This window comes from Rattus norvegicus, chromosome 9 (genome assembly GCF_036323735.1).
Source record: "Rattus norvegicus strain BN/NHsdMcwi chromosome 9, GRCr8, whole genome shotgun sequence".
In the NCBI taxonomy this organism is placed as follows: domain Eukaryota; kingdom Metazoa; phylum Chordata; class Mammalia; order Rodentia; family Muridae; genus Rattus; species Rattus norvegicus.
The window spans coordinates 55757408-55779162 of record NC_086027.1 but is presented as its reverse complement, the minus strand read 5'-3'; the positions used below and the strand labels follow the sequence as shown (position 1 = coordinate 55779162).

Below are 21755 nucleotides of genomic sequence, written 5' to 3'. Positions count from 1 at the left end.
CCGTTCACAGTTCAGGAGATTCAACAGTAACTGGTTTAGTTTGGTAAGGAAGTTATTGCTATGCCATCAAAATGAGGGAAGCCTGAGAAGACTGCAAGTGGTGGGCAGGAAGCAGACATCTAAACTGATGGTTACTGACTGCTATTCTTTTTTTTTTTTTTTTTTTTGAAACCAGAGCATTTATTTTATGACCGATTGAAATCCTCACGTTGAACTGGATGCTACAGCAGCTGCCCTCTTGGGTTAGGTGTTCCTTCACGGAATCCATGTCTGAACCTGCGGTAGACAATCTTTAGGTGCCTCATCCGACCGGTCCCGGCAGTGTTTCGCCTCTTAGCCCTGGCCCTCCAGTTATACTTCCTTGAGCACTTGGCAGGGTAGCCGCATTAGCCACAGGTCGACTTCTGAAGGTGGGAGGCCTCAGAGGCACAGCGGCAGCACAGCGCGTGTGTCTTATTGCAACGCTTTCCAAAGGATGACGTTCCTTTCACCATTTACTTCTACTGGTGAGGCCAAATTAGACTCTGTTAAGTGAAGTTTTTAGCCTTGGCTGTATTTTAATTAGGATCAAGTGAGGATAAGGTAGGCCTGGTGCAGTCCTAGCTACTTAGAAGACTGGGGCAGAAGGATCACAATTCAAGACACCTGCCCCATCCAGTGAACTCAAGGCTAACTTGGGTAACTTGTTCAGATCTCGTATCAAAATAAAATGTCAAATGAGGCTGGGATATGATTGATAAGGACTGCTCCTTCACCTTCATGTGTTGGAGGTCTGGTCCTTAGTGTGGCAATACTAACTAAGCTCGGGCCTAGAGGGAGGTCTTAGGTCACTAGGTGAACTGCTCTCAACAGGATTTAAAGTTCTTATGAGCCCTGGGTTATCCTGTCATCTCTCCCAGCTGCATGGGTTCTGCTACTATAATGTCACCCACCATGAGGTCCCACCAAAGTCACGGTGGCAGAACTGACCTGACGACTAACTCTCATGGGACCAGAAAGAGCCATGCTATCCTGTAGAAGAGTAAAGAACCAGCAGTCCTACCGAGCTGTGATCCCTCTGATCCCCAACAGCTAGTACGGCACAATAACCCCACGGCACAGCATCTCGGCAGTAACCAAAGGCTCTCTAGTTGAACTTAAGACATTCGCAAAATGAGGGAAATCGTGTCTGGTACTAGACACCAAGGCAGCTACCCAGGGCTAATGAAGTCGTGGATCTTGAAGGAGAATCTACAACTGCCACTTTACTAAACCAGCATAATCTCTAATCATACCTTAAATATTTGTCCTTACACCAAGAGATAAGTGTCGTACTCACCCCTCATCAAGGAAACTTCACTTTTCAACAGAAAAAGACCACTAGAGAAAAATACAACTGCCAATCAAATAAAGGAGTTGTAGAATCCGGTCCCAATGAGTACATCTACAAAACACTTCGATACTCAGGGAATGGTCAGAGAACATTATGGAGGAGGGTCAGGGAGTATGCTATGAGACTTTGTCCCTAGCATTGTCACAGCTTCCCCCATAAACTCTCACCAACAGGACTACCAAAACAAAGACAACAGGTACTAAGACCAACAATTAAACAATGGGACCTCATTAAACTGAAAAGCCTCTGTATGACAAAGAACACCATCATAAGGGCAAAGTGGCAGCCATCGGCTTGGGAAATCTTTACCAATAACGCATTCAATAGGTGGTTAATATCTTGTTGCCGTAAAGATTAAAAAGGAACGTTTTCTATCAGTTCCCGCAAGCCGGATCCGCTTGCTCCGGCTGCTACTCTACCACATGGTCTGCAAGCTGCCCTCAACCTTGAGTGCTTGGTCTCCTAGGTGGTAGTTACCACGCCTGACACATGCCTGACACACACCCGAGATACACACACCCACACACATACACACACACACCCGAGACACACACACACACATACACACACACACCCGAGACACACACACACACACCCGAGACACACGCACACACACACACACACACCTGACACACACACACACACGCACACACACACACCCGACACACACACACACCCGACACACACACACACACACACACCCGACACACACACACACACACACACCCGACACACACACACACACCCGACACACACACACACACACACACACACACACACACACACAGAATCTCCTTCTGCTGTGGGCCCTGCGAGTTCTCACTCTGCGCAGGCAACAGAACCAGATCTACACGCTCCAACTGCCTCTCAGCCATTTCTTTCACACACTGTGTCCTCTTTAGTCCACTAGAACCAAAGTTCCAGAAACTTGTAGTTTAGCCATTAGGTTTACACGTTAAATTCTCAATCCACAATTCATCCACACAATAAATTCACTGCCAATTGACAAAGGTATAAATTGTCCACCTAGACAAGGTAAAAATCAATCTAGTTCACCTAAACCTGACCATCCTCTTCCGTAGACTCTATCTTGATCTCTCCTTCCTCCTCTCTAACCTTACAAAAATGTGTCCCTACCCGACTCTCTACTGTCCAATCATGTATCACCTTGACACCAACCTACAATATCTAAAATATATAAAGAACTAAAATAACTGAACATCAAGAAGACAAATAACCCAATTTAAAAATGGGGAAAGGAACTAAATGGAATTTTCAAAATGTCATACACAAAGAAATGTTCAACAACCTTAGCCATGAGAGAAATGCAAGTTCAAAGCACTCTGAAATTTTATCGTATCCCAGTCAGAATGACCATATTCAATACAACCAATGACAGCTCAGCCAAACTTTTACAGCCTCTACGGAAATCAGAGTGCTGGTGCGTCAGGAATCTGAGAATTGATCTACTTCGAGATCCAGCTAGACCACTACTCGGCATATATCCAAAGATACTATGAAAAACACCCTCCTCATCCATGGTCCCTGCTGCTCTCTTCCTCATAGCCAGAGGTAGGAAACAGCCTGGATGTCTACTAACTAATGAATGATAAGGAAAGTGAGATACATTTATACCGGGACTACTGAGCGGCTAAGACAGATGAAACCACCACATCTGTAGGTACAAAGGATGGAGACAGAAATGAATGTCCTCATCAAGGACATTAAACAATAATAAACAAATAAACAATACTTCATGCTTTTCAGCTTCATATATATGTTTCAATCTGAATAGCTGCATAAGTTAGGTAACTAGTTACTAACCAGAGGGAGGGGATATTCCGAGGATTTGAAGAGGTCAGGGGGAACAAGAGTAGAAGGATTAAATGGGCAAGAGGATGGGAAGAGCAGGAGAAAGGAAGGAATATATAAGGGACAACTAACATTAACCACCTTTTAAAAACCATATAGAATCCTATTTCTGTAGAAGTTTCCTAAAATATATAGATATATGGAAAGAATTTAAATGGAGTTACATACAGAAAAAAAAATAAAAATAAATGGAGTCATATATATGCCCCAACTAGACATCTTGTATTTCTAGTGCTAGAAATTGTTAAGACATCATCCAAAGGAGTCCTAGTCCCTCCTCAAAACGCTGCCAAGGCTACTGGCTAACTTCTATAACCTGACAGTAAGATCACATTGCTGAGACCCACTTAATTATGCCACTAAACACGGAGAGATAAAACTGACGCCAAACCAGAGGCTTACTTCTACTGACTGTTGTTCAAAGTATTTTGCATACTACCAGAGGAGAAAAATGGTCACCAATATTACTCGGCTACAAAACCTTTGACCTACAATAGTGAGGGGCTTGTACGATATGCTGGGGGTATAAATGTTATGGGAATAGCGACAACCTTTTTTTTTTTTGGTTCTTTTTTTTTTTCGGAGCTGGGGACCGAACCCAGGGCCTTGCGCTTCCTAGGTAAGCGCTCTACCACTGAGCTAAATCTCCAGTCCCGCGACAACCTTTTTTAAAGCTGGATTTAGGAATCACTCTATGAGATTGAACCCATATCTCACATTGCAAATAGAGCTAACAATATGAGACTGGACAAGCCATGGGCAGGGAAAACACCTACCCTTTTTATTCTTCTCCAAGGACACAGCAAGAAGGTGACTCCTAATGACTTATTGTTATGCTATAGATCGCTCAACCCTCATTAGAGAAGTTTCTTCTTGCACCAGATGAGGCTACAACTGAACAGTTCAAGAGAGTGAGACTTTGGAAGGCTTGGTGTTAAATGTGTGTTTTTAGCAAACCCCTCTCCCTGCAGGCTCGGGCACGTGTACAGAAGAAAAGGTGGAAAGATTTAAAAGGCAGAGGTGGTAGATGACTGACTTTAAGGAAATAGTGTCTTCCAGACTCAACAGGGCAGATACACAGAGACTATATAACAAGATACAAAGTCAGTACAGGTTCAAACTAGACCAACTCCCGGCATGGAGATGGGAAAGTGAACAAAGTCCCATCCCTAACAAAGAAGCTATTTGCAATTGGTTATCTTCTGAAAATGTGAAAAGCAGTGTAATGTCTCCATGAATAACAAGGACATTCCAGGACAGGCCTTTTCCCTTGAACAGATTTAATAATAAATTTTTTGCATGCTTACTTGTTTTGTTGTCTTATTAGTTGTCTGTTTTGACTTTTTAAATTTTTTTCTTTGATAGATGGAGAGGGGTAAAAAACATGAAGCTGAGTGAGTAAAAGGTGGGAAATGTGGATCCACATTCTGCCTTACTGCTGGAGCATGTGGGTGTTGTGCTGGCAGACAAAACAAAATGCAGAGGCATTAGGCCACTAACAGGTGAGAAACGAGACAGTCTGAGGTCAAGGAGGCAGGGGTTCCCAAACTCCAGGGTGTCCAGTCAGAAATGACAGGGTCGTGCTGGACAGCAATGAGCCCAGGACCTGGGTGAAGGGGAAACTCTGGCTTAGTTCAGAGGTGAGTCTCTGTGTCCAGAGGACAGAGGGCCTGAGGGAGACTTAGGCAGTATGGCTCTGTATGACAAAGCCTTCCTTCCCCCCATGGTGGTTCTTGATGAGAAATAGTCTTTGCTTGTCCAAACCATTTATTCATTGTTCATGGTGGAAAATGGGTGCACACCACTTATTCAGGGTGGACCTTTTGCAGGAAGAAATGTCTGCAAAGAGAAGCTTATCAGGGCCCATACAGATATCTCATTAGCATGAAGAGCTCTGTGCAATGTGACTAGCGGCCATGATCCTCATATGGGATGATGTGGCCACATACTCCAGGACAGGAAGCAGGTAGGGAGTAGAGGAAACTCCTGCTGTTCTCAGATAGGAGAACTTACTGGGGTTTCTGAATCTGCTCAACCTTCCCAGTTTTTGTCTGGTGACACCATTCTACTTGCCCCACAGGTGAGCAATTGTGAGGAACTGAGAGGGACGCGAAAGAATGTAATCAAAATATATGTAGATGTTTTTTAATTAGAAAGTGAAAATAGAGAGAAAGAACCTACACAGAGGGGGAGATCTAGAACTCACTAGGTAAAGAGCTTGCTATGCAAACACCAGAAACTAAGTTCAGATCCCAGGAACCACACAAATGGAACAGAGTGGCATAAGGTGGGTAGGACAGGTGGGTCCCAGTAGACCCACTGAGCAGCCCGTCCAGTGGGAACTGTAAGCGGCCGGTTGGTAATAGAGACTGTGTTAAAATACACCTAATATTGAACTCTGACCTCCACATGCAGTCACAGAGCCAAATAAGTGTACCTGTGCACACGTACACACACACAGTCTCTCTCTCTCTCTCTCTCTCTCTCTCTCTCTCTCTCTCTCTGCCCCCCCATCTCTCTCACACACACTCACACACACAAGTACGTACCAACACGTGCATACTCAGCACCATTGCACATGAACATAATCTATATGCAGTTGTTTCTATCACATCACTTTGTAAACACACATCCTATTGAATAACACTGCTTTCTCTACTGATCAATTCTCCTGATGGAGCATGGTTATTCACGCCTGAAATCTCAGCACTTAGGAGGCTGAGGCAGAGCATCATCGAGTTCGAGGCCATCCTGGACTGTAAAACAATCTATCTTTTCATAAAACAAAGGGAGGGAGGACTAGACAGACAGGAAGTGAAATGGGGTAGAGGAGAGGGAGGAAATATACCTATGTGGATTAGATTTTCAACAACTGGATACAAACCTTGACTTATCAAGAAAGAGAAATCACAGCTAAGAAAACGCCTCTATGAGACCACTTAGAGTTGCCTATGGTTGTCTATAGTGTATTTCTTCTTTTCTTTTTTTTTAGGAGCTGGGGACCGAACCCAGGGCCTCGTGCTCGCTAGGCAAGCACTCTACCACTGAGCTAAATCCCCAACCCCCTATAGTGTATTTCTTAATGAATGATGGAGTAGGAGGGCCTAACCCACTATACCCCCTTGGGTAGTCTGCAGTGTATTTTCTTAGTGAATGATTGATATGCACTGCCTAACCCACTATAACACCACCCTCGGGCAGGTGGTCACGGCTGTATAAGGAAGCAAACTGAGCAAACCATAGCAGCTTCTTAATGCCTTGCCAACAGGGTTTTAGGTAGTCAGAGTGAATAAGGCCCCTAAGGCCCTTCTAAAAAGCCCTGGGAAACCTTTGAGATAAAGTTCATTTGCTGTCTGGTTAATTTCTTAAGAGTCTTCCTGCTGCTGACTTTTTAATCAGTGCTAACCTTTACAGTAAAAATGCCATCTACACCAAAAAAATAAAAAATAAAAAATCAATATTCTGCTTTTCTTGCCAAACTTCAAGTTTTACGTTTTTTCTCTCATTTTGTTACCAATTCTCACTGGAAACTTTTAGCTATATTTAATCTGGAAATTATAGGAAATCTGTGTTTCCTTCAATTTTTCACTACCAGTACTGAACTGCCCACAGAATGTCAAGGCATGGGAATAATGAAACCAAAGTCTTTGTCAGGTGGTATGAAGTTCAATTGCCAATAAAGAATTCCATTTGAAACTACACAATCACCATCTTTACTATGTATTTTGATTTTTTGTAAAGGTTTTATTTCAAATTACAAGTACATATGTGATTGTGGATGTGTGTATGTGAGTGAGTACAGGTGTCTGAGACCAGAGGAAGGCACTGGATCCTTTGGAAGAGTTGTATCACGGGTGTTGTGACACAGGTCCTCTGGAACTCTGCGAGAGCAGTAAGCATTCTTACCTGCCAAGCCACCCCTCCAGCCTGACTGTCCGTATTTCTATCACCATCTGGTTTTCACCCCTTAAAGTCCACTTATAACAGTCTGCACTAGCACAATCCTGCAAAGAACCAGTTCTAAAACTTGTCACTGTCAACTGACACAGTGATGGTGATTATCCCGCCTCTCATCACCAACTTTCCGGGACAGGGGACTTTCTATGACCATAACAGCACGCTTAGGCCAATCAACTTGAAAAAAGTAAGACACTTACTTCAACTCCTAGCTGGAGGTTTTTTATCATGATCAGCTGGCACCATGCTTTGGGGCCTGCAATGAGCTGTGCATCTTGGTGCTTGTGGCCAAGAAAACTTGTGTCTTGGCAACTAGGAAGCAGAAAGAGAGGAAGAGGTATGGTGCCAGTAGCCTCTTGCAGGGTGTACCTAATGTCTAATGACCAAAAGACCCTCCTACTAGTGAACAAGCCTTTGACAACGGGGACAGTCGAGATCTTAACTATGGCACCTTTCAGTGAATACTTGGATTTAGCAGTTTTATACTTCTAGAATTTTCATTTGGTTCTTCCAAACTTTCCATTTAGCATACAAACCCCCGACTTTTTTAAAAATTATTTTTAATGATGCAGGATTTGCTTTAAAACATTTTGGTCAAATAGTTCTTCTTAAAGATTCTCATTTTGTTCATCTGCCTCTGCTACACTTTCTTTCTTTTGGTTATAGCTTTTACTTTCCCTTGATTGTATCCTTTAAGGCTTTTATTTGATTTGCATAAACATCCCCAGCTGCTGAAGATGGTCATATTTCCTGGGTTAATGTAGGGTAGGAACCAGTAGTAACCAATGGTGTAGCTCAGACATCACAGGCTTGACACTGGAATTAATCCTCTTCCTCTAGTAAGTTGTGTAGTCCAGTCTCAACTTTCTTCAGCACTGTTCAGTCGGCAAAAGTCCTGTGTGTAAGTGAATGAGCTCAGTCTGCGGATGGCATACTTCAACCTCAGCTCAGTCCACAGGTGGCTATGTGAAGATCTGAGGGTTTTCCCAGTGCTCTACGACATTCTACCTATGGCAGGTAGCTCTGTTATGCACCTACACATGCAACCTCATGTAATCCTGTCAGCAGCAGAGCATGTGGTCATCAGTTACTTCTTGTCTGGAAAGGGGTAACTCTTTCTCTTAAGCTTAGTTCGTGAAAGATTTTTCATGACACAATTCTTCAATAAATTTAAAGAAAAATATGCAAGTTTTTTACGTTGTATTTTTCTCTCTTTATGGCTATAGAGAAATGGTCTATTCTCCACACATCAGTCTCTGGCTGAAGGTTCCACTCCTTTCCCTCCTTGCCCTCCACCCATAAGCTTCCAACTCAAATGCCATGCTCTCTGAAAATCTCACTGACCCTGCTCTAAGTTCAGTGTTTTCATATCACTGTCATCACTTATTGGCTTATCCATTTCTTACTAATCCTTGAATTCCTAAATGGCAATGTAAAGACATCTTTTATAACTATGAACAAAAGAGAAGAAGGAAGACAGGCCAAAACCAATACCCCAGATACATATGTTTATTAAACAAAATGTTATTTGTTGACTTTTAGATACATATAATGCTCTAAATACATTACACCTAACCCATATATTTATAAATTACTTTTCCATCTTAAAAGAGCCAAAATAAACTAAGAATCTCAAGTAAGAGTTTAATAATTTCAAAGTAATGTGTTAACAGAACTTGCACATAAAAACTTTTTAAATTTCAAATGAAATACATATCCTTAAAAATAAAGGTACCAAGTAATACCAACTAATGCGGAAGAGGCCCCAGTGCGCTATCGTATTTTACAAGAGAACTGCTCAGCTCTCTAACTTTAGCACACTCTTCACACACCAGAATTAATCTGCAGGCCTGCAATATGCTGTTATATTTTTATATGACCCTATACTATGCCACTTATGAAGGCGGTTATTTACACTTCTAATGTAAAGGTATGGGTGCTGAATTGTCACAATGTGTTCTAAACTAGTGAACAAAGTTCCACTCTTCTGTTAAGAAACACAAAACTGCAGTCCATGCACAATCCCACAGAGCAGTAAGCCATAGCAAGGGTTTCTCACAAGGTACAAGAATGGAATACGCTTTCGAAAGTATTTGTTCTGGACAATAAATCAACCTAGAAGCAAAAAACTAGGGGACACAAAACTATATGAACACTATGGATAACTAAGTTACCCAAGACTTGAAAGCTGGAGAGTTATTCTAGTTCCTTAAAGGAAAGCAGGAATAGAGGCTGGAGATAAGCTCAGAGGTTAAGATTGAAAATGGCTTTTTCCTGCATTCCTTCACTTCCTTTGTACAATTCTTTGAAAAATCAGCAAATTGTTAAACATTGTAGGTGGCCCTAGTCAGTGGAGAGAAGACAGAGACACCACTTGCCTTAGAATAAAAACTATGTGCACTTCCTGCTATAGGGTGCCTGCTCTTCAGAGAGCACTTCCTCCCAGTGTGCCTGCTCTTCAGAGAGCACTTCCTCCCAGTGTGCCTGCTCTTCAGAGAGCACTTCCTCCCAGTGTGCTTGCTCTTCAGAGTGTAGTTCCTGCCATAAAGTGCTTGCTCTACTTCTGTGTTGACTATACTGGTCTTGGCAGAGGACCAGAGTTCAGTTCCCAGTACCCACAACAGGTGAGTTACAACTGCCTGTAACAGACACCATATCCTGGCCTCTGTAAGAACCTATACAAGTTGCAGACATATATAAGTACATACATACATACATATAGACAGACAGACAGATAGACAGACAGACAGGCACACACACACACACACACACACACACACACATTAAAAATAAATATTTTTAAAATGCCAGGTACAATGTTTGAGAATGTGATGATGAAGAGAAGGGAAGAACAACTAAAATAACATTCTATTAAAATCATAAATAAACTTTAAATGGCCAGAACAATCTATAAAATAAATAAATATCTACACCCAAAAGACAGAAAAGGAATTTTCAGTAAATCACTTTTAAATATGTACAACTTTTCCAGTGTCTAACTGAGAGGTTGTCACTGCGCCTACAGTTATGCCGTCTGACCAGATGGTATGAGGAATCCATGCTAAGGACTTTCCTATCACAGCAGAGATTAATCTACAAGAACCTCAAATGCACAGGTATGAACGAGGATTGCTGAACTGCAGTCTTATCTTACATAGAAAACATTTAAATGGAAGCTAATGACAGCTGGTGAAATGTGAGTATGCGACTCAGTCTCTCACAAACCGTCAACACGGAGCAATGGAACTGCAAGATCACTTTTAGTGTGCAGAGTTGTTTAATTTGTCTACCTAGAACAATCTGAAATTAAGACTCTGGGTTTTCTGGGGTTTTTTTGTTGCTGTTACCTAAGCAATCAAATATAGTTAGGTGGAAAAAGTGAGTTACAAAAAGTCATACTGGTTTTGTAACGATTGACCTTTCAAGTGTGTTGTTTCCTGAGTTATGAAATAAGCTAATGAAAATAAGATGCATTTACTGACTATAAAACTTCCTTAACATGCATACCTAATTTTACTTACAGAAGGGGAAAGACTGACGTCAGTAGAAGAAGAGAAATCAGTCAGGAGAAGGGCAAAGATCAGATGGAGTCCTTCTGTAAGGATTGTTATTTCATAGTTCCCATGGAGATGAAAAGCATGAGAAGTATGAGTGATACAGAGCCACTGGCTGCCCAGACCAGACTGGCAAACACTGACTAGACTACTTCAAAGAACTCTACGAGGGGGCACTCAATGCCTCTGGTGCTTTCCTAACTTGAATTTTTAAGATCCAGAGTCCTTCTTAACAGGGAACATATTTAAATTTAAAAAAAAAATACTTATCTGTGTGTTCAACACAATACATATTAAATGGATAATGTGTATTACTTTAACTGAAGTATATAATACTTATTACATATCTAACTAAGTAGTGTTTATAGATGAGGTCACCTTTATTGACTTATGAATGAGATGTAAATGAGTATGTTTTCTTAGGATTTCCTATTAATTATTTTTCTCTGTGAATACAAGAATGTAAATTCCTAATGAGCAAAAAATAATCCCTAACTATGCTGACAATTTCTAAAATTATAGGCAGAGTGAGTGGATTTATCAGAATTAAGAAAATAAATTTCAAAGACCAAAGTCGTTTTAAAAATTAAATATAGTATTTTAACATTAAGATGGGAATAATAAAACCACAAACCGTGTATTATGTTTATCAACTGTAACAAGGAGCATAAAAATAAATTAAAATTAACATTCTAGATGTGAGAAGGGAACAACTCATACCCCACAAGCCCCTTGCAGATTCTGAAGAGGAGCACCTTTGACATTGGTACCACTAACCACCTACTGCTGGGAAAATGGTGAGGAGATATTGTGAACTCAGACTGAAGAGTTCTACCTTAGAATTAGTTTTTAGAAGAACTTAAAAGTATACAAAAGAAAATCACACAGATGTGTATAAAACAATAAAAACTAATAAACAGCTGATATCTCAGAATAAGAGTGGAGAGGTGGAACAGGTGTCAGGTAAGACTTCAGCTGTAAACTGGTAAACTGTAGGAGCCAAGCAATGATTACACCTTTTATCTATGTTATTCATCAATAAATACTTTTCAACTATTTAAGTATCAGGGATACAGTATATGACAAATCAATGACGTTTTAGGCGCTTCAGTACAACGCTCTCCCTCATCTGTGAAGATGACACAAGTGACCCAGCCACATGAAAACATTTGCTGCTAGAGGCCGTTTCCTTGAGTCATCCTGTCTCACTGTGCTCCTCTGGAGGATGACTCTGCACTCTGAAGAGCTTCACAGAGGAAGGCTGAATGCTTGCTTGAGAGATAACCAGCCTTGATTAAGACTAAACCCAAAATGCTACTTAAATTCAAGGCAAAGCTCTTTTTTTTTAATGATGGTGACAGCAATTTTACACACACACACACACACACACACACACACACACACACACACACACACACACAGAGTGAGTACACTTACCTTGACCAAGATGTGAAGGCTTCTGAGAAAGTATGTGGCCACTGCCATCTAAAACATACTGGGTGCTAAAGTCATCAGCAGCTGTCCTTGTTGTCACTACCACCTGGAAACAACAAACCAAACCAAAAAGGTATATATAACAGAGACTGCTCCCTCTTTCCCCTTTATTCCCCTCACCCCTGCTTGAAATGGGACCTTACTATGCACTTTAGACTGCTCTCAAACTCAAGATCTTCCTGCCTCCTTCTGAATCCTGGATCAAAGAAACGTATCATTACAGCCCACTAAAACAACCCTTTATCTATGGCCACCAAGATATGCCAGCATGGTAAGCCATGCCTACAACTCTAGCACTTGCTAGTCTACGGCAGGAGAACTGTTGTGAGTTCTAGACCAGGTTGGGCTGCAGAGTCTCAACCTTGTTTCAAGTCAGTCAGTCAGTCAGTCAGTCAGTCAGTCAGTCAGTCAGTAAGTTAATAATCACACATTTACTTAGTATTGAAAAAGGATATTACTTGGTAATTCTTTTTTAAAGACTTATTTTATTGTACTGAAATGGTGCATGTGATTATGTACACACATATATATTCAGGTGCAGGCCAGAGGCTTCAGATCCCCTGGAGCTGCAGTTACAGTGGGTTTTGAATCTCCATGTAGGGTGCCTGAAACTGAACTCAGGTTCCCTGGGCTGAGGCTTCAGTCCATTGCTTGATCAATTACTCTGGATGCTTCTCTGGTAGTGTTTTTTGGAGTTACACTTTGAAACAACAGAGCAACCTGTGACTTTTCTGTGTTGCAAATGAGCTGGTGTTTGAGCATTTTAATTAAAACAAAAACAAGTATACATCAAACGGCCATTTGTATAACATGCTTTACAAATGTAAAAGCAAATACTTTAATTGTACCATGTAGAATCTTTTTTTTAAATAATTTCCACAAATTTATGGAAAAATGAATGATCAGTAATCATTTTCTTTCCCATATATATTTCATATAAAACATTTACAGGTTATAAAAACAATTATAGTTTCAACTAGCAAAATTTAAATATATACACAATTATTTAAAGGTGTTATTCAGAGAAAAACAAGTTTAAAACAATGTTTAAGTATAAATTTTTCATTAATTAAAGTCAGCATTAAGCATATGATCATAGGAAAGAGATCCATGAAAATACCAAAATATTTCCTTATGATGTGAGCTGTGGAATAGAGGTTTAAGAATCCCTCACTTTTCTGCACTACCCATACATATCCTGTGATTCTGGCAGGAGACATCACCTTAATGGAAAAGAAAATGAAAACCAGACAAGACGCACTGGTGTGGAGTAGAGATACTGTCGGGGAAAGAAAGGTGGACTAAAAGAGAGCAGCCCTATGATAGGTGGCGATGCAAAGTTGGGAGGTATCTCTTCTGACTATCCTTGGACTCAACAAAAATTAGAATCTACAAAATCTAGCTTTACTGCTGAGGCTTACCTATCAAGTAGACATAATTGTAGCATATGCACTATGGAACACCTGGGTACTATATGTATGTGGGTACCCACACCACCACTGCACCTCCCCTTCGTGTGTGTGTGTGTGTGTCTGTCTGTCTGTCTGTCTGTGTGGAGTGGGGGGGGAAGATCTCTTATTAAGTTTCAAGAATTAGTAGATACTACTAAGTTTTCTGAAATGTCTTCCCAACTTGTTAAGGTTGTTAAGGGAAAGCTATGTGCTTCTGTGTATTCCAACTGTTCTATTTTGCTGAACAAAAGTCCATTCCATAAGTTAATGATGCATGACTTTAATCTAGAGTCTACCAGCCAATGTATTATTTGATTTGTTTACCCAAAACGAACAGAACAATAAGTGGTAGAGATTTTTTTCTATGTTTCATTATTTCATATTTATCCCTTTAAAAGTAAGTCTACATCTAAATAACTGCTTCTTCAAAATGCCAAGGTCAACGGAATTCTATTTCTATTCTCCAAAGAGCGAGCCACTTGACATAATGTTGGTGTCACTGAGCAAAGGCCGTCCTGGAACTCGGAGTTCCAGTACTAACTCTGCCAGTGGCTTCTAGAGGCTCCTGAATAAATGACTACGCGCTCTCTATGGGAGGGTGATGATAAGATGAGGATGCTAATGCTTTATAAGGTTACATGGCATTTTGCTTAAAGTATTTCAAAGCCAACTTCTACAACACTAATTTGTTCATGCTTTAGACATTTTAATGAACAGTAAGTATATACCAACCTAGATGAAGAAACTGGAGTGCAAAGAAAGGAAGCAGGATTTTAATGTTAAGAATATTAACATTTATGTTATACTAAACACGTTATGGTTCTTAACAATAAAATTTCATTAATGTCAATGTATAGAACACTATAGAAATGTATTTATATGGGCAATGCTCATGGTGAGACAGTGAAGAAAACATATAATTATGTTTTGTAAATTCATGAAACACAGCATATTCTTCAGATGAAGGAATTGTATTTCTAGGGTTCATTTCATGTGACCTCATGTCCTGGGCAGGAAACTTGGACAGGTTCAAAATGTATTAGTTATGTAGGAAGAGCTGGTGTCCTACACTAATTCATGATCAGGAACATCTCTGATAACACACACACACACACACACACACACACACACACCAATCATTGGTGATTTTCACAGGGTAATGAGCAGTTGTTGAAGAGAGTGAGTCTAGTGATGTCAAGATTTTAAGACATCTTTTAGAATTCTTCAGAGACCTTGAGGATTATATTAGCTCTGTATTAAAAGTGGGCCTAATTATTTTTTAAAAAAAGGTTATATAGGGGCTAGAGAGATAACTCAGTGATTAGGAGCACTGTCTGTTCTTCCAGAGGTACTGTGTTCAATTCTCAGCCATCACACAGGGCTCACAACCATCTCTACAGGGATCTGATGCACTCTTCTGGCATGCAGGTATACATACAGATAGAGCACTTGAATACATTCATTCATTAAATAAATAAATAAATAAATAAACAAATAAATAAATCCTTTTAAAAAAGTTTTGTAAAATCATTTAAACCTTATGTTAGCAGTTTCCCCATAGGAGTTAGACGACATGTCAACAAAATTACTTTTTTTTTTCTTTCTTTCTTTTTTTTTTATTATTATTAACTTGAGTGTTTCTTATATACATTTCGAGTGTTATTCCCTTTCCCGGTTTCCGGGCAAACATCCCCTCCCCTCTCCCCTTCCTTATGAGTGTTCCCCTCCCCACCCTCCCCCCATTGCCACCCTCCCCCCAACAATCTAGTTCACTGGGGGTTCAGTCTTAGCAGGACCAAGGGCTTCCCCTTCCACTGGTGCTCTTACTAGGATATTCATTGCTACCTATGAGGTCAGAGTCCAGGGTCAGTCCATGTATAGTCTTTAGGTAGTGGCTTAGTCCCTGGAAGCTCTGGTTGCTTGGCATTGTTGTTCATATGGGGTCTCGAGCCCCTTCAAGCTCTTCCAGTTCTTTCTCTGATTCCTTCAACGGGGGTCCTATTCTCAGTTCAGTGGTTTGCTGCTGGCATTCACCTCTGTATTTGCTGTATTCTGGCTGTGTCTCTCAGGAGCGATCTACATCCGGCTCCTGTCAGCCAGCACTTCTTTGCTTCATCCATCTTGTCTAATTGGGTGGCTGTATATGTATGGGCCACATGTGGGGCAGGCTCTGAATGGGTGTTCCTTCAGTCTCTGTTTTAATCTTTGCCTCTCTCTTCCCTGCCAAGGGTATTCTTGTTCCCCTTTTAAAGAAGGAGTGAAGCATTCACATTTTGATCATCCGTCTTGAGTTTCATTTGTTCTAGGCATCTAGGGTAATTCAAGCATTTGGGCTAATAGCCACTTATCAATGAGTGCATACCATGTATGTCTTTCTGTGATTGGGTTAGCTCACTCAGGATGATATTTTCCAGTTCCAACCATTTGCCTACAAATTTCTTTTAAATGCATCCTGGCAATTCAAGTAAAATTTTCTTGACACAAATTCATTTAAGGCAATGACTGTAAACTTTTCAAAGCATTTTCTATTGCCCGTAGTGAGCTAAACCACCATTTAGAAAGCAGGATTCAAAAACTCATGACCCTGCTTACACTAAAGTTCTGCTACTGTGGCTGTGTATGACACAGGAAGCTCCTGACACTGAAGAGAGCTGCGTTTATTTGTCTGACATCAGTCTAACGCTGGAGGCTTCCTCTTGCCCTTTACAGGTCTCCCAGCTCTCAGTGTACCCCTCTACGCATGGGGGCTTAAACAAACCTACAGATCCGTGTTCTCTCTACGGAATGGCTCGTAACAAATGTGAGTGCTTAGAGCACGACCAACCCCACTGTGACAACTCTAAACCTGCTGCATGGGTGGACCGGCAAACATGAACATTAGTTATGAAGTAACAAATACGGGGACCACAACTATCGATAGGAAAGAACAGAACAAATCAATGAACTTGCACTACAGAACAAAGACATTTTGTGAAAACTAGCAGGGATCTGCCTACAGATGGCTACCAATTTTCAGGAAAGAGTCACCAACATGAGGAGCGTAGGTAAATGTAGACAGGGACTAAGCAACTGATTCCATCACTGATTTAAGCACAAGAGCATATTGTTTTTTACAGTGGAGTCCAGAGCAGGAAAAAAAGTTATAAACTTTTCAATGTATCTAAAAGACGTGGTACAGATAAGATGTAGGAAGCTCTTACAGGTGTAGCAAGGTACAGTAAACCCTGGCTTTTGAGTAATAGCATGAATATGCTAAAAAGTAGCAATAGCACATTCATGAACAGACATTATTATTGTAAAATCGATAAGCCTGTGGACTTAGATAATTGAAAGTGCTATAATTCTACATAGCCACAGTGACCAGTTTGTATCAGCACCAACCCCAGAGTAATTCGTGCACGCACTGTGGTGACTATGATAATAAGAGGGTTTCATCTCCATTATGATGAATGCTCCTTTGAAACTGGAGTAAGAAAACTTGGCATTTAACTCTGTAAGGCCCCATTTTCCTCACCAGTAATATAAAGAGATTATCTACAGAAGATTTCCAAGAAGTAGACTTTGGGACAGAGACTAATCAACAGGTCTTTACTGGGGCATGGCCTGGCACGAGCACCTATAGGAAAGGACAGAAAAGCACTTTCCTGAGATGGTTGTACCTTAACAACCCTTCATCAGTCACTCAGTGCCAAGTGCTTGTTCTCTATGACCTGGTTAACACAGATCCCTTCAGAAGAAGTGAGGGAGACTCAGCTGTTAGTGACCAGCACTCTTGGAAACATGCATCTTAAGACAGGGCATCTGTACGGTGCACTAAGATCTACAGCGACTACTAGAGGTTTCAGATAGAACCAAGCCTAGTCAATATCTTCTTGTGATATTTCAACAATTCTTTGGTAAATTCTGATAAGTAAAATGATTTCAATTATTTGTGTGAGCCCTTTTGAATATCTCAAAGATAAAAAGATAAAGTGATAAATGTAGGTGTCATATGACCTTAACTAATCTACAAAAAAAAGAAACAAACAAGCAAGATAGTGACCAACAGATAAGCAAGCAGCCATCCTACGTCAGAAGCGCAGAGGTCACACTCACAGACTCAGTGCCATGCTGCCATCTAGCAGACAAGGCTGGTACGACCGCTCAAAGGCTGGCCACATCTTCAGAAAACAGACACATCGGAACACATTAGTTCCTGACAATACTCTCACGATATAAAGTTTAATTTCTACCTGCCAGTTTAGACGACAGCTAGGTGATCAAATATTTATACACTAACGCAGCCGATCAAAGCCCCAGCCACGGAGCAGCAGTAGAGAGCTCTGAGGTTTCACACTCTATACCACGTTTAAAATGAGCTTTCTGCACTCGTTTCAAGGCTGCAGACAGCCAAGTACGTTCTCCAGAAGAAAGACTGGCTACTCCCAGCTGTACCCTAAAATCTAGGTGCAGGCTCAAGTGAGCTCTAAGTAAAGCAAGTGCTGAGTAAACTAGCCGAGGAAGAACCTGGTATACTAGGTCTGGGCTAGAGGCTGAAGAGGATACTTGGGAATTTCCTCCTAAACCTAGCTCTGAACATCTGTAGTCCAGGGACTGAGGCCTCGTCCTCTTTGTGTTTTAATGGCAGAATTTCCCACTGAATTTCATCATCTTTACAATGTTTTTCCAGCCTACTATGGTCAACTTTATAGAGCCTCCAAAGCCAGAGCATAAGTGAATCCTTAGTCAAGTACGTATACGCATGTATGTACGCACGCACGCACACAGGCAGGCACGCACACATGCCCACCCACACAAAACAGGACAAGTGAATCTGGAGAATACCACACTGCTGAAATCAGGCCACTACACAGACATTCAATGACCAGAGAGGAGGACACGGCAGTATCTCACGTTCATACCCCTTTCCTTTTTTTTTTTTTTTTCTTTTTTTCTTTTTTTTGGAGCTGGGGACCGAACCCAGGGCCTTGCGCTTGCTAGGCAAGTGCTCTACCACTGAGCTAAATCCCCAACCCCTCATACCCCTTTCCTAAACATTAGGTATCAACGTCACTGCTTTCTGGCACTCCTACCTGAACGGTGTATTCTGGCCTTAGCACAAGTAATATGGCCATGGGGAAATTTTCAGTAATCAAAGAGACCCTCAGTTACTGGCACTCTTACCAGCATACAGATAACTTCAAACAGTGACAGGGCCCAACAGCTACACAGTGAAAGTTTAGCAAAGGGAGCTAGTCAAGTCATACAATCAAACACAACTGAGATACATGCAAACCAGAGACTGAGATTACGTAGTTCTAAAACCTGGAGCCGCGGCAGTGTCAGACAACTGAGTATGCCAGGCACTGAAGTAAGGGCTCTAAAGAAATGACAAGTGAAACTGACTAAATTTGCAACATCCAACTGTTATCTATCCATATCTATCCCTAGGTATCCTATCGGATAGGGCAAGTCAATTCAGAGATGGAGAACTCATTCTCATCACCTACATTCACCACAATGGCATTTATACAGTGTGCTCCATAGACTCACAAACAATTCAGTGCCATGCCTCTTAATAAAGGAGTTTCCATGATCAAACAGGTACAGAAAAATATACATACTATAGACTACCTTTAGATTCACAGTCTATTTTAGGATAAACTCTCTAAAACGTGCTACAGTTAAATGCTGACTTTTACAAAATTTCCAAATTAATGGTCTATTAAACAACCTCCTCTAATGAGCAATAATATATAACCAAGCATACGTTACTACTTTCCCAAAACATTAAAGACAGACTTATCATATGCGGTACTAAGGTCTACTTCACCAAAATCAAGGACTTAAACACGTTTTTGAGCACCTGTGACCAGAGCAACTCTTGTCATGACAGCAAGCCACAAATCCAAAAGCAAAGGAATCATAAATAAAATGTACTGTATACTCAGGTATATTTCGATAATGTGCTCAGGATGGCCTCAAACTCCACACTGGTAAACTGGCATGAAACACACCTGGTTCAGGAAGTCTGTCAAGTGTTACAACATAATGGGAACAAACCTTGAAGACATTTTGTAAGATAGAATAAGCCAGATACAAACGGTCTAATGTCCCTCTTTTATGAGGTATCTGTGACATCAATTTATAGAGACAGAAAGTGGAACAGTACCTGACAGATAGAGGAAAGGAGAAAAGAAAGAGGGCTTTATTTAATGAGTATTGAGTTGTAACTTGGAAGAGGAAAATGACCCAGACAAATGCAAATTGATAAACGCACAACAATGTAGATAAACCTAATGCTATCAAATTGTAGTTGAAAATGGTAAATTTCATATTCAGTGTATTTTACCACAAGTTAAAAAAAATGTAAGCTACTCTGACAAACAATAAATTGGTTTTCTCCTAATTCTAATACTTGGTCATTGTTAAAATAATTAAAAAGCCAATATAAACCCCCTTACCTCTGCAACATTGCATATTGCCCCCAAGGCTTCACCACGGAAACCATAGGTTGTGAGAGTTTGAAGGTCTTCATGACTGCTGATCTTGGAGGTGTAGTACTTTACTGCCATGACAGGGACATCCACAGCCTTGATGCCCGCACCATTGTCCCGAATCTCAATTTTATCAAACCCATAGTTCTCCTAGCAAAAGACATTAAACTGTCGTCACATTTAACACAGGATACACAATCTAGTTATCTGACAACTTTAAGGAAAGGTGCACACAGGAGCTTCAATTCTTTAGCTCTGCTAATTCCTAGGTATGCATGGATAATAAGCTAAGTACCTGCTTCCTCTGGATCTTGACTCAGCTATAACACAAGGAGGTCAGTCTATTCTCTGAGGATTCTTTTAACTTTTCACTATCATAGGTATTTATGGTAACATATTTAAAATTAAATTAAAAATTCAGACATAGTATCTATGTATATTATCCCCCAAATGAACTAAAGCAAAACACTACCACCAGCAGAACACAACCTGATCTCACCAAAAAACCAGCAAGCATCCTTATTTAGCTTGACTTTTAATAAGTTCTTCTGTTTGCCTTTATAAAAAAAAATTTCTAAGTGTTTACAGCATGATAATTCTCAAAATTTTATTATAAAGTTCACCAAACAAGAAATGGTTGAGAAAATATATCTAACTTGGTAATCTCTTTTAAACTTGAAAATTAAGAAGACAAACCCCATTCATAGCTTAATCTATTATACTAAGCTGTATAAGAGAATCTAGATTTCTATAATGCCCCTACTTTGTATGGATGCCGTCTTGTAAACGTGGTCACCAACTGTCATCAGCCTCACTCCAAAAAGCTCTGCAAACATCACCTCAGTGCAAGTGACAGAGGGGAAAAACACCTTCTGGAAATTACATTGACTCTGTTTTATACAGTGATATCACACTTTAATAAGCAAATACCCAAGATTTCAGTCCTCACACATTTCTCTTAATGTACAATTAAGATGATATTCTAAAAAGCAGTGTGTCTGCTTCATTCATTAAACAATAAACAAGAGAAATGTAAATCTTACAACATAATTAACTCCGGGAATCTGAGTAAAATAAAAACACAAAAATTCCAATGTATATTTAAAACAATATTAACTTATGTCCAGAAACAGAATAAAGCGTGCCTAAGTGCATTTTACTGGACCCAGTTAGGCAGTTTACTTAGAAATCCTACAAAGTAGACAATGATGAGAATAAATATGGAACTAAGGTCACAACATTAATTTACTTTTGTAAGAATGTGTCCACTGCCCTGTTAACAGTATCTTAAGAAACATTTTTTTCTTTCAGAAACATTTAAGAACAAGACACATTTCAAGAGAGTTAAACAGGAAGGAGCAAAAGGCAAAGCTCCACGAGGAAGTTAAGAGTGGCATATATGGTTTTCTCCCTCAGAGTCTCCAATGGCGTCTGACCGATGTAAGGTCACAATCACTTGTACCCTAATTAGGCTACTTACATGAAATGCCTAAGAAAGATAGTCACTTGACTTTTAATTCATTAAACGTTCACATTTTAAGTACATGGCATATTATTTAAAGCACTGGCTCTCAACCCC

General features: G+C 40.4%; 1 protein-coding gene and 1 pseudogene across 7 annotated transcripts in view; both read right to left on the bottom strand.

Moving 5' to 3' along the window:
- The window catches only part of Pms1 (PMS1 homolog 1, mismatch repair system component), a 110833-nt gene that overhangs the window by 53063 nt on the left and 36015 nt on the right, over positions 1-21755 (bottom strand). For all 7 annotated transcript variants that reach the window (XR_010054623.1, XM_039084041.1, XM_039084044.2 and 4 more), the window contains 2 exon segments: positions 20144-20326; positions 12193-12295 (listed from right to left, as the gene is read on the bottom strand). Coding sequence is in view for 6 of the 7 variants with exons in the window: in XM_039084041.1 (XP_038939969.1) it covers positions 12193-12295; positions 20144-20326 (286 nt within the window). In the remaining variant the exon portion in view is untranslated.
- Positions 140-7393, bottom strand: LOC134480571 (large ribosomal subunit protein eL37-like; annotated as a pseudogene).